This window comes from Protomyctophum parallelum, assembly GCF_964188405.1.
Source record: "Protomyctophum parallelum genome assembly, chromosome: 18".
Lineage (NCBI taxonomy): Eukaryota > Metazoa > Chordata > Actinopteri > Myctophiformes > Myctophidae > Protomyctophum > Protomyctophum parallelum.
The window spans coordinates 13,130,826-13,153,446 of record NC_139716.1 but is presented as its reverse complement, the minus strand read 5'-3'; the positions used below and the strand labels follow the sequence as shown (position 1 = coordinate 13,153,446).

The window sequence follows — 22,621 nt, the reverse complement described above, 5'->3', positions numbered from 1 at the left end:
ATCAATGACGCACACAGCCATCGTGGATCTGTACTAAAGCACGACAGAGCTCAGGGCAGTGTTGTTTTTGTAGACAAAAACTAAGACGAAAAATGATCGACTACCTTTTTTCACTGACGAAAACTAAATGAAAACTAAGCTATGATGACTAAGACTAAAAAATTGTCAATTTCGTCGACGGATGAAAAGTAGACTGAAATGTTAGGAAGGGACTAGAGGACAACAGATCCAGTATAAGTCATTTTACACTTGGTTGCATGCTGAAAATAGCAGATCTACAAGCTCACAATCGGCTATTTTCAGCAAGTGTAAAAACAATCATTACGACGACATCAAGGCCCGCCAAAATACATTTTAGTCGACTAAATCAACAGTCTAGTTTTATTCGACTAAATGTCATAAGATTTTAGTCGACTATATATACAAACACTAATACATTCCAGTTGACTAAAATGTGACTAAAACGAAGTGAAAACTATTCAAGCGACTACGACAAAAACTAAAATTTTAATTTGCTGCCAAAAACAACACTGGCTTCTCAGGGATGTGCTCACATAGACATCAAAGGGGGCTTCAGCCCCTGCCCTTTTATACCCGTCTGTAAAAACAACTGCCCTCTCCAGACCACGGATGCAGCATTAACTACATGGTGAAAGAAATGCTAAATGCCACTCCTTTCCTTTCCTTTCTTCCATGCCATGCCGGAAGGAAGGCAGCATTCAGAAGAATTGCTTTTTTTTTCTTTGTGAGCTTGTAGATCTGCTATTTTTGTACAAAAGTGCCCTCTTAACAGGATTTCTGCCCCTGCACCCCTCTTAACACTCTGCACGTCCCTGGCGGAGCTTATTCTCAGTGGAGGTCGCTATCTCGTTCATATCAAGAAATCGCAAAGCTTTCTCTTGCTATAAGTGTAGAACTGAGAATCTAGGTCTCGAAGTAGACCCATGTGGGGATTGTAGCTGTAACTAAAACACTGTCTGGTGTACTATGCGTAATCTTTCCTTCAATTAAGCCCAAGTTATATATATATATATATATATATATATATATATATATATATATATACTGCATCTTCACTATGTAAAATCTTCTATGTTTTCTATTTCTGAAAATAACTGAAAAAATTGATATATTGATATAGGGATGGCAGGTTGGGTGTCGGAACACACACTGCCTCACGAAAATAGACTCCCAAACTATATTTTGATGTTTTCGACTGCATTCACTACCAAAGTCGTCCATTTGTACGCAACTGCTGACATCTTATGGAGAGCATTGAGGTTGATTGTGCTTTGAGAATTCTAGGTTATTAATATGTGTTTGTTTGTTTGTATCACTCAGCCTCACAAGCAACCTTTCCTTTGTTAATGTGGTCTGCTTTCCCCCTGCATCATCAACACAAGCAGAGTGCATTGAAGTGGTTACTAGACTCACTGCACTGAGGTAGTATATATTCCTCGCTGTCTCCCAACTCCACCTTCCTCCTCGACTGGTGCTCTGCTGATGTTGCATTGGATGCTGTGAGGCACATTTTATTTATTTTTAAACCCATTTAGGCCTGATGTTGAAAAAAAAGTCATCTGAAAGAATATATATTGAAAGATTTGTGCCGCATTTTCACGAGTTTTAAAAAATAGCAGACCTACAAGCTCGTATGAGCTTGTAGATCTGCTATTTTTTCAATAGCTAAAGTATTACATAATGCTTGGAACACCAAAAGAGGTTCCCGCCCAAAATGGGTTTAAAGGTGACCTTATTGATGTATATAGGGCTGAAGTGGTTAATATGTTTTGTAAATGTACAAAGTCACTAGTAACCAAAGTTTTCAAATAAATGTAGTGGAGTAAAAAGTACAATATTTGCCTCTGAGATGTAGTGGAGTAGAGTTGTAGTGGCGCGCTACGAGCTTGTGGGTCTGCTATTTTTGAAAAATCGAAGAACCACTGACATAGAAACATAGCTTTTTTCAGAAAACTGTCAGGATGTAGAAGACATTTTTAGAATCTGATCTCAGGTCAAACATGTCACCTCCTCTAGATCTATAGCTGGCCAATGTAAATAAGAGCTTTGGTACCCTGAAGAAACCAAACAAAGCTCTTTACTCGCGTCATCCTCACCTAAATAGAATGCCCTTTAAAAATAGCGCACCTGGCACTAGGCTGGCACTACGCTGGCATTGTGCTGCACTCGATCATAAGGGTTAGGGTACCCCAGGGACACCATCGCCAGATTACAAATCGCCCCCAGCTCTGCAGTTGCCAGGTAGACTATAATACGGTTCAGTGACGATGCCCAGTTTGTGCAGTGGTGGAAAGTAACAAAGTACATTTACTTAAGTACTGTCCTTATAAATACAATTTGAGGTATTTGCACTTTTACTTGAGCTGACTTGACTTCCTCAAGTGATTTTCCTTGGTTAAAATAAGTGTTAAATAGCTCTATATTGTGACAGTACTCGTTGCGATAGAGTGTGTGTTCAGTAACAGTGTTAAATAGCTCTATATTGTGACAGTACTCATTGCTATAGAGTGTGTTCAGTAACAGTGTTAAATATCTCTATATTGTGACAGTACTCGTTGCTGTATAGAGTGTGTGTTCAGTAACGGTGTTAAATAGCTCTATATTGTGACAGTAATCATTGCTATAGAGTGTGTGTTCAGTAACAGTGTTAAATAGCTCTATATTGTGACAGTAATCATTGCTATAGAGTGTGTTCAGTAACAGTGTTAAATATCTCTATATTGTGACAGTACTCGTTGCTGTATAGAGTGTGTGTTCAGTAACGGTGTTAAATAGCTCTATATTGTGACAGTAATCATTGCTATAGAGTGTGTGTTCAGTAACAGTGTTAAATAGCTCTATATTGTGACAGTACTCATTGCTATAGAGTGTTTGTTTACTAGTATCAGGATCAAGTCTCCAAGTCTCTCCAGCTTCTTCAGTTTCTGAAACTGAAACTGGGATAGCAATTTTATCCAATCGGGATAGAGAACACAGTCAGGATACAGATTAAACAAGTGGAATTGTGATGACACAAAGAAGGTTAGGATTACTCCACTACATTTATTTGAAATCTTTGATTATTATTACGAAACATACATTAAACAGCTTCAACCCTATATACATTTTTGCCATTTGAAAATATGAAACTTTGAATTCTGGACTTTAGTATTTCTACATTGCAGTATTGATACTTTTACTTAAGTAAAAACAATTGAGTACTTTTTTCCACCACTGTGTTTGTGTCAGCATGAGGGGGTGCCCTATATGTTGGCTCCTGAATTATGTAACAGTGTATATAGAACGGGCTACATTTAACAGTGTATACCAGACGCCATCATTCTACAGGCCCTTCATATTAAATCATCACTGGATGATGTGATTGTTCTGGTTTAATAAGGTTGCCATGATGAACTGCCCACTTGGAACTGTCCATGGTGCTGAAATAATGCTGTGTGAGCCATGATCGGTTCATATAATACTTCAACGCAGGTAGTAGTAGTAGTAATAAAATCAGACCCGTCTGAAGTGAGTGGTACTGTACTGTACTGTACTGTACTGTACTGTACTGTACTGTACTGTACTGTACTTTAAAGCCCTCCTCCCTGGCCTGTGTGTGTCTGTCTGCGTACTTGTGTGTTAGGCTGTGCGACAGTGACACTTGGTGGTGAACAGACGCTATAACGCTATTTTCGTGCTTGCACAGACCCAGGGACCCACTGTCTAGGAGTGGTTGCACCGCTCAAAAACAGTACAATTAAGTAACTCTACGAATAGTAATGATAATTTCATCACGATGATGACTGCATGGTGGAGTCACCCAATCACATCATCTCCACCAACCAACATCATGGCACCAAATTGAACCACTGAAATATAGAAATAAAAAAAATAAGACATCTTGAGTGTTAAGGGAGGTATCGTGCCATGGCACACTCTTTCACCCACATTATAATATAGCCCTAAAGGAATATGTTGGGCCAAACACACTCTAGTCTAGTCTCTCTCCGACAAGCCTTGTTTAATAAATAATTAAATCGTGCGACGTACGGCTGGGGGGGGGGGGGGGGGGAGGAGCTGATTCGCTGATGTCAGGCATCCCACTTCCAGTGCAGCATTTCGTGGTGCAGGAGGAGGGTGTAAACGGCCCGGCGGTGCGTTCATCCTTTCCGTCTCAAAGCCTCCAGTGAGTCCACACACACACACATGCTGCGGCCGTCAGAAAGAAAGATGCCGCCTGCTTCACTGCTTCACGTCTGGACTCGGTTGTTCTCCTCCTCCTCGGCGTCATTGTTGTGCCTGCTGCTGTTGTTGTTGTTGTCTCCGCCGGTCCATCTGAAGAAGGTGTTCCGATGCCCGTCGGCGTGCAGCTGCTCCAAGGAGTCCATCATCTGCGTCGGGTCCTCGAACGTCCCGAGGATTTCCCCCAACGACGTCAATTCTTTGTAAGTAAACGTAAACAACGCCGACCTGTAAATGCTTTCAGCTATTAGGCTATAAAGGCTATATATAATGTTTGTTTGGTGACGACAAGCCGTGTAGTATAATAGGCCTATAGTGGCTAATTATTACCTGTATCTCAATATCTTGTTGACATAATGAAGTGACATTATTCCGGTAGTATAGTCCAGTGGTTCCCAAACTTTTTCATGTCAAGGACCCCCAAATTGACATTTCTTTGGCCCACGGACCCCCATTTGAAAAGACATGCCAGGGACCCCCATATGAGAAGATGTTTATGGCTCTATAGCAGTGATTCTCAACCCGTTTAGTTTCAAGGACCCCCAGTTTGACATGCATTAGTCTACGGACGGACCCCCATTAAATGGCATTTCTATCTCTGGGACCCCCAATTTATATTGTAAAATCAATGTTCATTTAACTCTGAGAGTGTACCAATGGAACCAAATGGGCCCTTGTGGGATTGTAACTCTACACATTTGGTTCCATTTGTACACACTCAGAGTTACAGACCCACAAGGGTCCATTTGGTTCCATTTGTACACTCTCAGAGTTACAGACCCACAAGGGGTCCAAACTATCATTTAGCTGGGGACCCCCTGGAACTCCCTCAATTACCCCTGGGGGTCCCCGGACCCCACTTTGGGGACCACTGCTCTAGTCTACAAGTTACAACTACAAGCTATCTCTGGTCCATATTGACTTGAGGGGGAAGTCCTAATGGAGCAGAGCTATACTACAAGCTAAAAATAAATAAATATTTAAAGACATTTCTAAACATTTTGAATATATCTTTTAAACAAAATAACACACATTTTGTATGGTGTCCCTGGCATGAAATGTTTTCAGATGGGTGTCGGCGGCCCGCAGATACATTTTGGAGTCCTTGACTTGAAGATCGAAAACACTGGTTTAACAATATTAGGAAACGAGCCCAAAGTCGCTTATTATATTAGCGGGCATGGCAACACTGATTAGAACACACAGGCATGCACACAGAGGCGGAGCGTATTGCAATCAGCGGTAGTAGATAAAGCCTGGTGAGGCTCAGGGAAGGTCACCAAACACCTGGTGAGGCTCAGTAACCTGACTCCGCCAGATTGCGGCAGTACTGACTTTAGCCCTGGTCCAGGGCTTGACTCGCTGTAAGCCCTGGTCCAGGTCTATACTGACTTCAGCAGTTCCCTCCTCCTGCCTGCATCTGGGATCTCTCAAGCAGAAACGATGAACCCGGAAGCAGCGGGACAAAAATCTGATATCTTCAATAATAATTTTGAGTTGTAGTCTTGTTGGGTTGTGTTTACATTAGAGTTGTAGTCTTGTTAGGTTGTGTTTACATTGCGCTGTGGCAGCGCTTCAATATGTCATAAGTCTCGCGTTACAGCCACGCATATCGCTCCGGCCAGAATTGGTCCGGACATCGTCTCTGCCTGGGAGATCCCAGACTCACCCTTAGCCGGCAGAATGCAAATGTTGTCCAGCAGGGAAAGTGGTTCCACCAGGCTAGAGGCTCAGGCGAGGTTACCAAACAACCGTTCAGGTTGAAATTCAAACGGCTGCAGCCAATAAGAAGCCTCTGAAGTCAGCCGGGCGTCGCCGACGACACTTTCAAGTCAGCACTGTTACAACAAGCAATACTCTGAAGCAAACACGGTAGGAAAACTTATTATTAATCTACTACACATTATTCACAACGGGCAATTGCGGTACTGATTTCTGTCTCATGTTGACGATGAAAATGTTAGTTTGTTTTTAAATGGCCTACTGTAACTGATGTACCGTATACTGTGTGTGTGTGTGTGTGTGTGTGTGTGTGTGTGTGTGTGTGTGTGTGTGTGTGTGTGTGTGTGTGTGTGTGTGTGTGTGTGTGTGTGTGTGTGTGTGTGTGTGTGTGCGTGTGCGTGTGCGTGTGCGCGTTCCCCTCCGGACAAGTGGGGCAAACGAGAAAGAGCTCAGATTTTGCATTTGTACAAGGTAAGAGTGATTTTGAGGCAAAATTGTTCGCCCGCTCCCAAAATTGGAAGTAGTACCACTTAGACTCTCGTAGTGCGATATCGTCAGAATCGAAAAAAACTAAATCTTGGGCTAAGATAGGCCTACAAACGAAAAAAATTGAGGTGGGTCACCGTTGGTGATGAATCTATTTATCCGACACAGTCTATCATGGTAACTTTTTTCGTTCTTAGCTCTAAGATTTAACTATCTTTGTGTATAATATACAACAGAACGTGGATCCGCCCACGTCCGTCCGTCGCTCGTCTCCCCTTCATGCCAATGAGCTTCACAAATGGACCGATCCTGGCAAACCATGAACGCCAGCCTGCCCAGGTTTATGTTGCAACTTGCAAACACTCGTCGGAACTATACCTGAAATGTGTCTTTTTGTAAATTTCCTGCTAAATATCACAACCACGAGGGCTGGGAAAAAGTTGTGGTTGTACTATTAATATGTTCTGACCCCTAACCCATTATGTTCTGACCCCTAACCCATTATTGATGCAGAAAGAAAGGCAGCGCAAGGAGCGTGAGGCGGTGGTCAGACCAAAGATCGTATACTCAACAAGAGACTCTCCCCCTCCAGTAAGTTGATTACACCCCAGCAGTAGCTCTGGGCGTCTGCCAGAGACCCATGTTGTCTTTGTGCTGCCCTGCACAAAAATAAGCCAAGCAACAAAATGGCCTAGCCTTAATATGCCTGAACTGTGGTTAATGGTTCCAACACCAAAGCCAACTTTTTGGCTTGATTTGCACTTAGTTAATTACATTGTTAACTTGCTTTCCCCACCCAAGGTTCGCAACTTCACATATGGTCAAGCCAAGGGTTCAAAGCCATGACAGCCTAGATTTAAAAAATCTAAATGCAGATGGAAGCCTGTATGAACCCATTGTTCTTAAAATGTCTCTCCGCTTCTCTCAAAGGAGAAGCTGTGTCTGTGGCCGAGTCCAGCCTGGCTTGTACACATGCAGATAGCACTCAGAGAGACAGAGGAGAAGCTGTGTCTGTGGCCGAGTCCAGCCTGGCTTTAATGTACACACTCAGAGAGACAGAGGAGAAGCTCTCCTCTTGCCAGGAGACTGAAGCCCGCCAGAGGGATGAGAGCCAGTCTGGTGAGATGGAGCGAAGGCGCCTACATGATGTCATGCAGGAAGTCTTATTTGAAAATGTATGTAAAATTGGAACAAAGGGAGTCTACCGACGCGCCTCAAGCCTGAAACGGCTGATCCGGTGTTTCACACTTCACAGGTACAAGGACATGAGTTGAGGAGAAGAGACTGGAGCAGCACGGACATTTAGAGCCTTTTATTTAGGTGCTGAGTATACAACAACGACTAACGTTTCGACCTTGCAGTCTTCATCAGAGTCATTGCTCATGATTCTATATTTGCTGATTCTATATTTGGGAAAACCCAACACTAAAATATATTAAGCAGATACATCTTTTTCCTTCAAAAAAAAAGAAAAAGTGAACCAATATGCTTCTTGTGTTGCTGCGGGGCTTGTTTTGACTTTTGTTCATTCAGTGTTGGTGGTCTTCAAATCAATGCAACATTCTGTTCTCTTTCAGGTTAATGACTGTCATTGGCCCGGCTTCAGCCAATGGGAAGTAGTCGTCGGACTCGTCTATGCCTCCGAGGACAGTCCAACACGACCTGTTGACTTTCCAAATGAACGTTTGCCTCCCTCCAGGAAGTTTTGACCTGAGATCAGATTCTAAAAATGTCTTCTACATCCTGACAGTTTTCTGAAAAAGCTATGTTTCTATGTCAGTCGTTCTTCGATTCTTCAAAAATAGCAGATCTACAAGCTCATAGCGCGCCACCGAGTGGCACCCTATGAGCTTGTAGATCTGCTATTTTTCAATAGCTAAAGCATAACATAATGCTAACACCAAAAGGGGTTCCCGCCCAGAATGGGTTAACTAGAGCGTCGCAGTCCCGCCCCCTACCAGGGCCCAGGAAATGATTCCCCGTTTTTTTCCTCATAGACATTTCAAAAAGTATTTATTTAAAGACCTTTTAAGCCTCGTACAAAGCCGACTCGAGTTGTGAGGAAATCATGACAACAAATAAAACTATTCGGGCCGAACAAAACGACGAAAACGGCAGGTTACAACACTTTTTTTCTTGTTTTTGTAATGATTTGTTTGGTCCAAAATGTGTTTATTGTCATGATTTGTCACGACTCCAGTTGGCTTTGTACGACGCTTAAAAGGTCTTTAAATAAATACTTTTTGAAATGTCTATGGGGAAAATGCATTGGGAATTATTTCCTGGGCCTGGCGTCGTCATGATGGGGGCGGGACTGCGACGCTCTATAGTGAGGGATTATTGTGCTTTATTTAAACCAAGCAACATTTTTGGAAATGGCCTGTGAACCATGTAGTTTAATACTTTCATTATTTTTATAAACATTTTCAATAAAAGTTTTTGACAAATGTTCAGTGTGTGTGAATGACAATAATGTCAAGTGCTTTAGATGAAAGCGCTATATAAATGCATTTAATGCACCATTACTGTCTGAATGGAAAGTTTTGTTTAATCAATTCAGTACACATATTTGCACAAATGCTATATGACGGTTAAACTTATATTTCTGGTGTGTGTGAACCCTTGGGTTGACAACTGGTTATGATGTATTGCCATATTTTTGGTGACTTTCTTTCTTGAATACCTTAAATATGACCTCAGCAATGATGCTGTGAGGAAATACCTTGGAAACAAATGGAATTCTTTAGAACTCCGACATGATGTTAGGTTTTAGTCCACTTGCCAGAATGTGAACCATTTTCAGCACCCGCCTAAAGTGTTGTTAGAAATGTATGTGTATGGGTCCCCAGCATTTAAAAACTGCCGGATGATAACTTGCATATGTTGGGCAATTTTCATAATTAGCATACAGTAATAAGCTCTGGGGAAAGCAGATGCCCTTTTCAAATGCCCTTTGCTGCAGCAAAGGGCATTAGGGCTACTGTACCCAGATTGGGGGTCCTTGCAATTAAATATCGCAAGTTAGGCTATTCTTGTCTTCTTCAGGTATAGCCTATACTAATGCTTTTCCTTTTTCAGTTCTTAAACGGTTATTAGAATATAACATTTAATTGTGTTCCTTCTTTTTGACTTGTTTCCCAACAGGAGCATCGTCAACGGGACGTTCTCTGAGGTCAAGGAGGCCATGTTCTCCCACATGCCTTCACTGCAACTACTGTAAGCCTCTTTCTCCCTCTCTATGATCCCTGCAGTGTTACTGATATTGTATAAACATAACGTTATTATAATTAACCTATCGTGCAGCATCTAGTAAACCTAGTTTCACCCCCTATGATCCATGTAGCATTGTTGTATAGCTTATATGCTAAATAGTTAGCATATGGACTGCCCTTTTCTTGTTTTCAAAGGCACACCTTTTCACAAACCTGGATTCAATTTAAAAACAACCAAAAAAAACCACATTGAGACTAAAGTCTCTTTTACAAGTGTGAACTGGCCAAGAGAAGAGGCGAAATATTAAGTAACACAGCTCTGCCAGTACCAATACATACGCCAATAAGACAATTATAACGAGGGCAGACATATATAATATTCATAAACACAATACCCACTCCTTGTAACGCCAATAAAAGCTAATGTAAAAAAAAGCTAAGCAACAAAATGAAATAAGAAACAGCAGATCTATACTGTTTGTATAACGGCTCACACAACGCACGACACCACACCACACCGCGCTGTGAGCTTGTAGATCGGACGTGAGTGGGCGAGTTATGCATTCTTCCACTGTAGCTGTAGTGGATTTGAGCTTGAGAGCAAGATCACGCCATACTCATAATCTTCATGCTTACAGTAAGCACAACAATATTGATTGTTATGTCAGCGTAAACATATAGGCGTGGCAGGTTATGCTAAGAGCATTTCACCCCCTTGCATCAAGGGGAAAGTGCAACATCTCTCCTTTCCATTTGTCAATTATTTTGCTATTAAAACCTTTACTTTTCCCCTCATACTATTCCCCCAGAACAATTATCTGAAGATTAAAGCGGGTGTGGGTCATATTTATTTTGTTAAAACACGTGTTGAATTGCTCTATATTGCGATAGCAGCCATTTGCTGAAGAGTGTTTGTTCCGTAACAGGGCTTTCCATGTCCCGAAAATTCTTTAATAAATATTCAGGTTAATTGGTATACCAGTTTTATCCAATCAGGAGTGGGAACTCAACTCATACAGCAGTGGTTCCCAAAGTGTGGTCCGGGGTCCCTGAGAGAGTTCCAGGGTGTCTCCAGCTAAATAATGATTAGCAACCAAATAATACCTTTTATGGGTCTGTAACTCAGAGACCGTACAAATGTAGCGCTAGAACAACACAGTCTCTTCAATGTTGAAGATTTGCTTATAGACGAAATGACAAAAAAACAGTGACATTAATTATATATAGGGGGTATCCATCCGTAGCTTGTACCTCTGAGGGAGGACATGCACAGCTTAATTGCACATTCTAAAACTAGGCCTTTTATTTTTTGCTTACAAGTAGTGTTGTGTAACTGGAGCATTCTGCTGATCACGACGTTTCACAGCACCAAAAATACAATGGAAAGGTTAAGCGTGGGCAGAAAGTAAGCATATGATATGATCGCCCTCTTCAGTCTTTGTCTAACAGCCAAGTATGAGAGCATTATCTCTGCTATTATCTCTGCTATTATTATCGGAAGCGATGGTTCTCTCCTGCAGTCCATACGAAACTCAGACTCATGTTTGGCCCTGTCACAATTATTACATCGCCATCTGCTCGCCTTTATTTGAGATAATCGCAAATAATTTTACATAATTATCGTTTCCATTAATCTCTATATAAAAATGGCTGGATTAAATTGACATAAATTACATATTTCCACCATGTTAAGTCAAAGTCAGAGTCGTATAATTAGTCACACGTGTTACTGCAGTGAAATTTGTTCTCTGCATTTGACCCATCTCTTGGAGCGGTGAGCCACAGCGTGCGCCGTGCTCCGGAATCATTTGTTGATTTGACCCCCCAATCCAACCCATTGGGGGGCCGGGGATCGAACCCCCGACCTCCCAGTTTCAGGGCGGACACTCTAACGGTTCACGAGTGTGAACAACAACATGACAGACAGTGGCCTTGTCTAACCTCAAGGCCACTGTCTGTCATGTTGTTGTTCATGAGCTGCTTACGTGACCTCTCTCCCAGTCTCTGGCCCTGCCCTGCCCTGCCCTGCCCGATAATGCAAGCAGGTGACTTTTGTTTGGGGGTCAGAGCAGCAAGATGGCGTTTAGCCCTTTGTAACACAATAGTCACTACAGGGACGGGACGTGCACACATAGACATCAAAGGGGGCTTCAGCCTCTGCCCTTTTACCCGTCTGTAAAACAACTGCCCTCTTACCCGTCTGTAAAACAACTGCCCTTTTACCCGTCTGTAAAACAACTGCCCTTTTACCCGTCTGTAAAACAACTGCCCTTTTACCCGTCTGTAAAACAACTGCCCTTTCCAGACCACAAATGCATTTACTACATGGTGAAAGAAATGCAAATGCCCTCCTCTCCTTTCCATGCCATGCCATGAAGGAAGGCAGCATTCAGGAGAATTCCTTTTTTTCCTGAAGTCTCCTGAACGTGAACACAGTATTTTGCGTTGAACTAATTAGTTTAGAAATCCATGTTGTTACACCGCATCTCCACTAGCTAAAGAGTGCTGGGTTGCGCCCCCAAAAATAGCTGATCTACAAGCTCGCAACGTTTCGCAGCGTTGCGAGCTTGTCGCAAAAGTGCCCTCTTAACAGGATTTCAACCCCTGCCCCTCTAACACTCTCTACACGTCCCTGGCAATAGTCACTGTATAGGAGACAATAACAAGTGTTCACCAGGATCGATAGGCTGTACATGCACTGCGATGCAGAATAGCGCATGAAGAGATGATGCATAGGTAGTTTTGTGTGCATCAGTGATATTGAAAGATGCAGACAACTTGTAATAGGCCTATCCATATTTCATCTTTTTATGACTTCGTCATATGACAGTGTGTTGCAAAAGTAGCTAAATAAATCACACCCGTGTGAAGTGAGGGGCGCTTTACCAACCCTTAATTATCATCTTACATCATCGCAATATATTATTATCATATTGCTTTATTTGTCATTCTTTCCAACTGCAGCAGCAGAAAAAAACTGAATTATTTTTCTCCTAGTTAAAAGAGAACACAGACTCGTACAAGAATAAATATATCAAGTGCAAGACAATACTCTGAATATAAATAAGTCCTACAAAAAATCCATAAAAAAGCACAGCCAGATAAAAAAAAAAAAAAAAACTGTCAGTTCATGAAACTGTCAGTTCATGTCCTATCTGCCAGGGAGACTAGAGTTCAAAAGTCTGATCGCCTGGGGAAAGTCCAGGCACTGATGCTCATTGTTGTTCATACAAGGCCTGCAAAAGCACACAGAGTGAGTAAAGTGTGCAAAAGAACATCTACAAATCAACCAGATGGTATCATTTGATCACCATGATGGGTGAAATTGTACACTAGCTCATGGGTGCTATACTGTATACGTTTGGCAAGGTGTGCATCTTTTGGACTATATAACGGGTGCCGAATTGCTAGGCAAGCAAAAGTGAACGACCTTCCAAAATAATGTTGATGATAATGTTGATGTGCATCCACTCTGTTCATCACAGGAAAACATGCTTTCAATGATCACGCTCATTAGGTCTTGTTGTGATACAGTATGTGATTTTTTTTCTCTCTCTTTTTTCCAGGCTTTTGAATTCAAATTCTCTTACAACTATAAGGGATGACGCATTCACTGGCCTTCCTCATCTGGAATACTTGTAAGTACTGGCTTAGGCTGTGTTCTTCTACCAAGACCTTTATACACTTTATACACTCTTTACATTTACATTTTAGTACTTATTCAGTGCTCTTGTATGATAACTTTGTTTTTTTTAATCATACCTTTAAAAATAAAGTTTGTGTTTTGTTGTCTCCGCCAGACCGAAGGCATGGCCGAGACTCTATTTTCGGCCCTGTCCCTCCATTCATGTATCCGTCCGTCCGTCCGTTTTTCTGCCCTCTATTATCACGATGTATCTCTCATGTTTGTTTCATTCTATTCTGATTGACTACGATTGGCTTTCAAAGTTTTGCCGGAGGAGCCTGTTTTGCACAACATGCTACAAGGCACCAATAGACTTGTCAGATCTCATTCCAATTGGCCATGATGACTGCCTTTCAAAGTTTGTATATGCAACCCGGCCTGGCGGAGACATGATGTGCTCACTGCTTCGAGGAGTTTTCACAGTTTTCTAGTTCTATACCTGTATGCTGGACTAAGCACAGTCTGGTGGGGTATGCTACACCAACATCTCACTGCACACGTATACTGTACTTGTATGAGCATGTGACAAATCAACTGTAGCCCCAGAATAGCTACGCTAGGGTCCATGTGGTTAAATGCCATGGCATTGTCAGCCAGCAAATTATAATGGAGAGAAGTTTATGAAAGTGGCTGTACAGTATATATATATATATATATATATAAATGTCTCTTCCAGGCATCTGAGTTTGGAGCTATACTCTCTGTGGTTGGCAAATGGCCCAAAGTAGAAAAGATCATTGCATTCTGATTACTACTGGGAATGTTATGTAAGCAGCGGATATTCTGGCTTTAAAGACCTTTTAAGCCAACTTTAAGACAACGTACAAAGCCAACTCGAGTCGTGACAAATCATGACAACAAACACATTTTGTTGGGGCCGAACAAATAATTAGAAAGAAGAAAAAAACGCTTTTTTGTTGCTTTTCTTCTTTGTAATTATTTGTAATTTATTTGTTTTACTGCTAGAGCATTGTCTCTTCAAATGGGGGTCCGCAGGCAAATTAGTGTCCATTTGGGGGTCCTTGACGTGAAAAGGTTTGGGAAGCACAACCACTGTGCTCCATAGTGTTTCCTCTGATTTAACTGTGCTGTTGTTGTGCTCTGCTCCACAGGTTCATTGAGAGCAATAAGCTGGAAACTGCTTCCAAATATGCCTTCCGAGGACTCAGAGACTTGACTCACCTGTAAGTTTCACATGCTGTCATCTCTCATAAAGAAGACTTAAAGGACTGTCACATGCTGTCATCTCTCATAACACATGCTGTCACATGGCACATGCTGTCATATAGCACTCTCTCATAACATGTCATATAGCACTCTCTCATAACATGTCATATAGCACTCTCTCATAACATGTCATATAGCACATCTCTCATAACACATGCTGTCACATAGCACATGCTGTCATCTCTCATAAAGACATAAAGGACTCAGGGACTTAACTCACCTGTAGGTTTCACATGCTGTCATCTCTCATAAAGAAATACAATGTGGGGAATGTTTTGTACTATAAATAGCTATTGAATATGAAGCCTTATATCCTATCCTATAGCAAGCATACTTGTTTGAAACCCAGCTGGATGCCATTGGTCACATTGACATAGCTGCTGTCTCACTGCAGGTCTTTGGCCAACAACAACCTAAAGGCGCTGCCCAGGGACCTCTTCACTGACATGGACTCACTCATAGAGCTGTAAGTCTGTCTTCTGGTCGCTCCTACACACCCGTACAATTGGCCATATTCAGACCGCAGCCATCTTGCCAGCAAGTGTGATACTTCCCATAGACAGCCCATTCATCCAAACAGAAAAGTCCTCTCTAATTATATTAAACAACGTCAAAATCACCAACATTGCACCTGTAGGGAAAGCTTGAATTATCCTCTTTCAATCTGTAAAGTTTTTGTTTAATAAAAATCCACCGTAGACATTGTATGAGCTACTGATCCTGTCAAGAAATGCCTTGCGGATGATGTCAGAGTATGGAAGCGCTCGTTATCAGTAAAACAACCTCCTGCATTATGTGCACATTCAAAACAGGTGGTACACACGGGCTGTTGAGTGATAGTCAACGAGCGCTTCCAAACTCCAGCACTTAGGAAGAATATCATCTGCAAGGAATTTCTTGATAGGGAGTAGCTCATAAAAGGTCTACGGTGGATTTTTATGAAACAAACACTTAGAAACGCAGATAGAAAGAGGATAATTCAAGCTTTCCCTACAGCTGCAATGTTGATGATTTTGACGTTGTTTAATATAATTAGAGAGGACTTTTCTGTTTGGATGAATGGGTTGTCTATGGGAAGTGTCACCTAGGTATCACCTTGCTGGCAAGATGGCTGCGGTCTGAATATGACTCTCCAGTTCATGAAGAAATCTGCTTAGAAAGGTTTGCATCGGGATGCACGGACCATGTTGTCAGTGTTGGACAGAAACGTTCTCCATATTTTTCAATATACTGTATGTTTTTTCATAAATGAATGCCCTCTTTTATGCTGTAGCGAATATAGCCAATCTACGGGAGGACTATTATTTTATTTTTTTATATCTCGAAAAAGATATGTAATGACATGACCAAAATATGGACACACCATATAGGTAGAAAGTGTGGATTGTATTTAAATATTTTTACCAATGCAAGCCTTTTTAAGTACATTGGATTTATTGGAACAAAGGTTCTCTTTTTCTATTTACTAAATGGTTTTATACATAAATAAATAATACAGTACAATCTGTGCCCCGACAGACAGTGATGATATGCACATTCTGGGTTTGAATCCAACCCTTCTTGTGTCTCGAATGTCTGTCCTCTCTGGCTCTCTCTCACTCTCTCTCTGTCTCTCTCTCTCTCTCTCTCTCTCTCTCTCTCTCTCTCTCTCTCTGCGATTGGTTTCCGGTCTCTCTCTGACATCTCTCCATGACATCCTAATTTGTTTATCCCATTCTGGACGGGAACCGTTTTGGTGTGTTTGTTTTATCCCACGATTTTGTAACCCATTTTTCACCCCTGTGTCAATTATCTAACTAAACCCTCCGCCAACCTAGTCCCCATCAGTTTTGGTGTTTTAACTAAGCATTATTTAGCTATTGAAAAATAGCAGATCTACAAGCTTGTAGGTCTGCTATAAATGTGGGCACAAATCTTTGAATATAATATCCTTTCAGAGGACTTTTTATTTATTTCAACGGGTGCAGTACTCAGTTTAGACAGTTTTACCCTCACCCTAAACCTAACCTCCCAAGGGGCAGCACACCTAAACCTATAACCTTAACCCATGTTTAAAGTCTAAATTAAGTATGCACCCCTTTTCGACGTCAGGCCTAAACGGGTTATCCGCCCACTGACAACATGCCCTTCCTTCCTTCTCTACAGTGACCTGCGAGGCAATGCCTTTGAGTGTGACTGCCGTGCCAAGTGGCTGATGCTGTGGCTAAAGAGCACCAACGCCACGGTGTCCGATGTCGTGTGCGTCGGGCCCGAGGACATGAAGGACAAGCGGCTCAATGATATGAGCAGTCTGCACAACGAATGCATCTCCACGGGTGAGAGAAAAAAATGACCTGAGCCAGCTGGAAAAGCTTTTTATTTATTTAGGGATGCACGGTTAATCTCACCTCTCCTCTGCAGTCTATTTATGAGCATGAGGCTACATTAAAACGGGCTCAAAAGGTCGTCAGTGATGTTAGCCAGAAGTTTGTACTTCTGCCCTCTGGGAGAAGATACAAAGAACCAAAGTGGAAGTACATTTACTTTGCTTTATTTGTTTATTTTGACAGGACAATGCATATTAATGGACGTCACATGGACGTGAATACACCGGATATAGCACAGTTGCTAATTTCCATCCGCAGTCCTCACAGGAAACACAAAACGGAAAAACAGACAGTCAAACAGTGGAATACATTTACATAACAATACATATATAATAGGGAACACAGCATAAAACATCAGATAAAAAAAATGTTTGTACCAGCATCAACTAAGATGCTGAACGAGGCTCTGAAACAGCAGTAACTGTCATCATGTGTGCAATGATGTAATGTTGTGTCTCCCTCTGTATTGTATTTTTGTCTGTCATTGATGTTTTATGTGTGGCTGTAGGCTAGCTGGGGTGATGTTTTATGTGTGGCTGTAGGCTAGCTGGGGTGATGTTTTATGTGTGGCTGTAGGCTAGCTGGGGTGATGTTTTATGTGTGGCTGTAGGCTAGCTGGGGTGATGTTTTATGTGTGGCTGTAGCTGGGGTGATGTTTTATGTGTGGCTGTAGGCTAGCTGGGGTGATGTTTTATGTGTGGCTGTAGGCTAGCTGGGGTGATGTTTTATGTGTGGCTGTAGGCTAGCTGGGGTGATGTTTTATGTGTGGCTGTAGCTGGGGTGATGTTTTATGTGTGGCTGTAGGCTAGCTGGGGTGATGTTTTATGTGTGGCTGTAGGCTAGCTGGGGTGATGTTTTATGTGTGGCTGTAGGCTAGCTGGGGTGAAAGCCCAAGACAAATTTCCCTTGTGGACATACTGGACAATAAAGTTTACCTTGACCTTGACCTTGAATCGGTAGCATAATCGGAATAGGCCGTATTATCGGCCATAAAAATGCCATATCGGTATCGGAATGGTCTCAAAATAATACAGATTATCTAATAGTTTTTTTACCAGCAAAAAATTAATTAAATCTAAAAAATATATATTCATTTAATTTGTGTACTCATCTCATTCAACCCTGTGGGCTCCCCCAGAGTTGGTGTCGAAGTGTCCTTGAGCAAGACCCTGAACCCCTAATTACTCCTGATGTGCTGGTTGGTGCCTTGCATGGTTTCCTCCGCCATCGGTGTATGAATGTGTGTGTGAATGGAATGAATTGATGCACAATCTATATGTGAAGCGCCTTGGATAAAGGCTCTATATATAAATGCACCATTTAACCTTTCTCTTCACAGATTTCGTCCTCCACCAGTCTGTGGTGTCTGAGTCTCTCTCTGTCGACACATTCAACTATAAGAACGATGTATATGTGGCGATCGCAGCTCCCACCGCAGAGAGCTGTCTGGTGTTCCAATGGGACCACATAGAAATGAACTACAGGACGTATGACAACATCACAGGTACAGTGGGGTACTTGTTGGGTACTTGGGAGTTCCAGGGGCGACCCAGCTAAATGATCATTTGGAACAAAATGGGCCCTTATGGGTCTGTAACTCTGAGAGTGTACAAATGGAACCAAATGGACCCTAACGGGTCATTTGGTTCCATTTGTACACTCTCAGAGTTAAATTAGCATTGATTTCACAGTATAAATTGTGGGTCCCAGAGATAGAAATGCTATTCAGTGGGGGTCCATAGACTAATGCATGTCAAACTGGGGGTCCTTCAAATTAAACGGGTTGAGAATCACTGCTAGAGCCGTAAAGATCTTCTCTTATGGGGGTCCCTGGCATGTCTTTTCAAATGGGGGTCCGCAGGCTATTTACTATCAATTTGGGGGTCCTTGACATGAAAAAGTTTGGGAACCACTGACTTAAAGCATTTGAACAAGTAACTCATGAATGGCTTATACCCAAAACCCTGTACTAATCGGTGAAGGAAGTATAATATACCTCCTTGGCCGGGATCCCCCAGGGGTCTATACTAGGCCCCCCACCTGTTATTCCTCTACACTCCAAATCACTTAATAGCCAAAACTAGTACAAGCTAATTTCACCAAATCCTCACCTACTATATTATGACATGCCTAGAACAGGAATGCAGGGGCACGGTGGCACAGTTGGTAGTGCTGTCGCCTCACAGCTAGAAGGTCCTGGGTTCGATTCCCGCTCGGGACGCTGTGGGTGCTGGCGGCGTGTTTCCTCCTCCTCCACGTCATCAGTGCCCATACCCGAGGCGGGGTTTGGCGAAAGGGCCTTTCTGTGTGGAGTTTGCATGTTCTCCCCGTGTCCCCTAGGGTAGGTACCCTCACAAAAAACATGCAGTAATCCTGGCCTGATGGAGGGGAAAGGAACTGGTTGGAATAACGTGTTCCTTCCACGCGCTACGTTCAACCAGGGAAACTCCCTCCTGTCAGGTGTAAAGGAGCAACTTGGACACTCAGGCATGAAGGAAGCATGAGTTCAAGGCCGTTGCTCTCCCCAGGTTGGTGGAGGGTGTGTAGAGCCCAGGATCACATTAGATGATTGACACAGGGGTGAAAATGGGTTACAAAATCGTGGGATAAAAATTATATTTAAAAAATAAAACAGTGATGCATTCATTAATTCATTCATTCATTCATTCAAGTTTTATTTATTCTCAAGTAATTAAACTCATTTTCAGTGTCGTCAAGTAATACAATATCATATAAAAAAAACATCACAATATATCAGAAAATCAGGAAAAGGAAAACAAATTTCAAAACAATCTAAAAACTGTTCCATATTGTGGGGATCTGTACTGTATGCTCACCAAGGTTTTGAAACGACTCATGGCTAGGGTTCATGTGGTAAATGTTTACATTCAAATGATCAAATGAATTCCCTCATGTCATTGATTATTGATTGATGTCCATGGCTGTCATTCCCCCTTTGCTCTTTAGGTCAGTCCATAGTCGGATGCAAGGCGGTGGTCATCCAGGACCAGGTGTTTGTCATCGTGGCTCAGCTCTTCGGCGGCTCACACATCTACAGGTTCGACGAGGACCAGAGCCGGTTCAACAAGTTCCAAGACATCGAGGTATCCAAGATCTCCAAGCCCAACGACATAGAGTCTTTCCAGATCAACAACGAGTGGTACTTTGTGATCGCGGACAGCTCCAAAGCGGGGCTGTCCACCCTGTACAAGTGGAACGACAAGGGCTTCTACTCGTACCAGTCCCTGCACGAGTGGTTCCGCGACACGGACGCGGAGTTCCTGGACCTGGACGGCAAGGCGCACCTCATCCTGGCCAGCCGCTCCCAGGTGCCGGTGATCTACCAGTGGAGCCGGAGCAACCAGAAGTTCGCCCTGCAGGGGGAGATCCCCGGCATGGAGGACGTGGTGGCCGTGAAGCACTTCCGCATCGCGGAGGAGCTCTACCTGGCCATGACGCGCTACATCGGCGACTCCAAGGTGCTGCGCTGGGGCGCCAAGCTCTTCACGGAGGTCCAGGCGCTGCCGTCGCGCGGCTCCATGATCCTGCAGCCCTTCTCCTTCAAGGAGCGCCACTACCTGGCGCTGGGCAGTGACTACACGTTCTCTCAGGTCTACCTGTGGGACGACGAGCAGAAGGTGTTCCAGCGCTTCAAGGAGGTCTACATCCAGGCACCGCGCTCCTTCACCGTGGTCTCCACGGACCGCAGGGACTTCCTGTTCGCCTCCAGCTTCAAGGGCAACACCCAGATCTTTGAGCACATCATCATTGACTTGAGCTTGTAAAGCTAGAGTTTTTTTGGGGGGGGGGCTGTGCCTTATCGCCCCATCCCATCCCGTCCCATCCCATCCCACCTCCCCCCCATGCATCCAATGTCTTCCACTTAAAAGAATATATATATATATCATTTTTTGAAGGGGAAACAGAGGAAGGGACGGGATATTTACTAATAAGTGTCAATTCTTCTTTGGTTCTTTCTGTTATTATTTATATTATACCTGGAGCGTTCAGCTGAGCTTGGCTGAGTGTGTCTTTCTTGTACAATCAAGCCTTGTTTTATGATCTATTCTCGTGGCCTCACGGACTTTGAGAAGTACAACAGCTTATTATACTAGGAGAGCATGTGAAAGACAGTCAAGCAGGGAAACGGTTAACCCATTTTGACCTGGGAACGATTCTGCAAATGTCTTCTAAATCCTGACTGTTTTCTTGAAAAAGCAGTTTTTTCTATGTCAGTCGTTCTCAAACACTTTCATGTCACTTTTCACTATTCTTCAAAAATAGCAGACCTACAAGCTCGTAGCGCGCCACTCGGTGCCGCGCTATGAGCTTGTAGATCTGCTATTTTTCAATAGTTAAAGCATTACATAATGCAACACCAAAAGGGGTTCCCGCCCCAAAATGGGTTAAGACATTTCAATTCCCATTATAGGCACTGTCTGTTGAAGGCTTTATTGAAACACATTTTGAGCTGTTTTCTGGATGTATAGTATATGAATTTTCAAATCTCAATTTCATAGTCCTGGTCCTTATTGTTTTATACTCATGAAAATCCCCAAAACAAAATTGTACATTAGACCCCCAATAACTAAACATTACTCACTTTGTATAACTCTGCTGGTAAAAAGTTAATCAGCATTTAGTTGTTCATCTGTATGCCATCATGTACCTCATATCCAGTGGTGGAAAGTAACTAATTACTTTTTTTAAGTACTGTACTTAAGTACAGTTTTGAGGTATTTGTACTTTACTTGAGTATTTCCAATTTCCAGTACTTTTAATTCTACTCCACTACAGAGTACTTTTACTTTTAGTACTTTAAGTACATTTTGATGCCGATACTTTTGTTCTCGAGTACATTTTCAATTCCGTACTTTTAACTTCTTGTAACGAAGCAGTTCTAAATTGCAGTATTGGTACTTTTACTTAAGTAAAAACAATTGAGTACTTCCACCACTGCTCATATCTGTGTGCCCATGTTGATGTGCGGTGGTATGTTGCCTTATCAGCATTGGGGTAAAATGTTCTGGTGGGCCTGTGGTGACCCCTTCTGGCCATAATGAGCGATCACACCCCTTTGCTTTTTAAATACAGGGATGTACATTTAATTGAAAGCACAAACCTTTAATTATGGACCCAATAAGTCAAATTTGATACTGTAGTTGCATAGATTATATTGCATACAGCAAAAAAAAAGTGAAATAATGGTTTGTTGTGTTAGGAAGATATCCCATTTAGAGATTGTTATATAGCCACTCCCCATTAATTAAAATGTATTTTAAGTCTGAATTAAATGTGATAATGTGTGTAGAAAGTCATCCTTTTCCATTCCATTGAGAGGACTTTGTCTCGGAAATTCAGGGAAATCTACCCCATGATAAAAGGCTGAATAGAAAATGGCAAATAACACATGGGTATATGTGTTATGAAGAAAAAGGCCACAGCGATATGAAAGTGTGATCTGAAGATGATCTCTGAGCCTGCATTGAAATGTTTTTTCCCCTTCTGTCTTATTACATCTCTTTGAAGGAAATTAATGTTGAAATACAAAAACTACAAACCTGTACATAATGTGAAAGACATGAAATGGCACTACCCATTCTGTGCCACACACACACACACACACACACACACACACACACACAAGAAGCTGAACAAATATTTGCACTTGACTTTGAAAA

General features: G+C 42.4%; 1 protein-coding gene across 1 annotated transcript; it reads left to right on the top strand.

Moving 5' to 3' along the window:
* Positions 1-4,218: 4,218 nt before the first annotated feature.
* On the top strand, positions 4,219-20,725 carry lgi2a (leucine-rich repeat LGI family, member 2a; the record flags this gene model as incomplete). Its single annotated transcript, XM_083789235.1, has 8 exons — positions 4,219-4,445; positions 9,595-9,666; positions 13,229-13,300; positions 14,460-14,531; positions 14,969-15,040; positions 16,720-16,889; positions 18,280-18,444; positions 19,908-20,725. The coding sequence occupies exons 1-8, from the start codon at positions 4,231-4,233 to the stop codon at positions 20,723-20,725; spliced, it is 1,656 nt and encodes a 551-aa protein (XP_083645361.1). The 5' UTR covers positions 4,219-4,230.
* Positions 20,726-22,621: the final 1,896 nt, after the last annotated feature.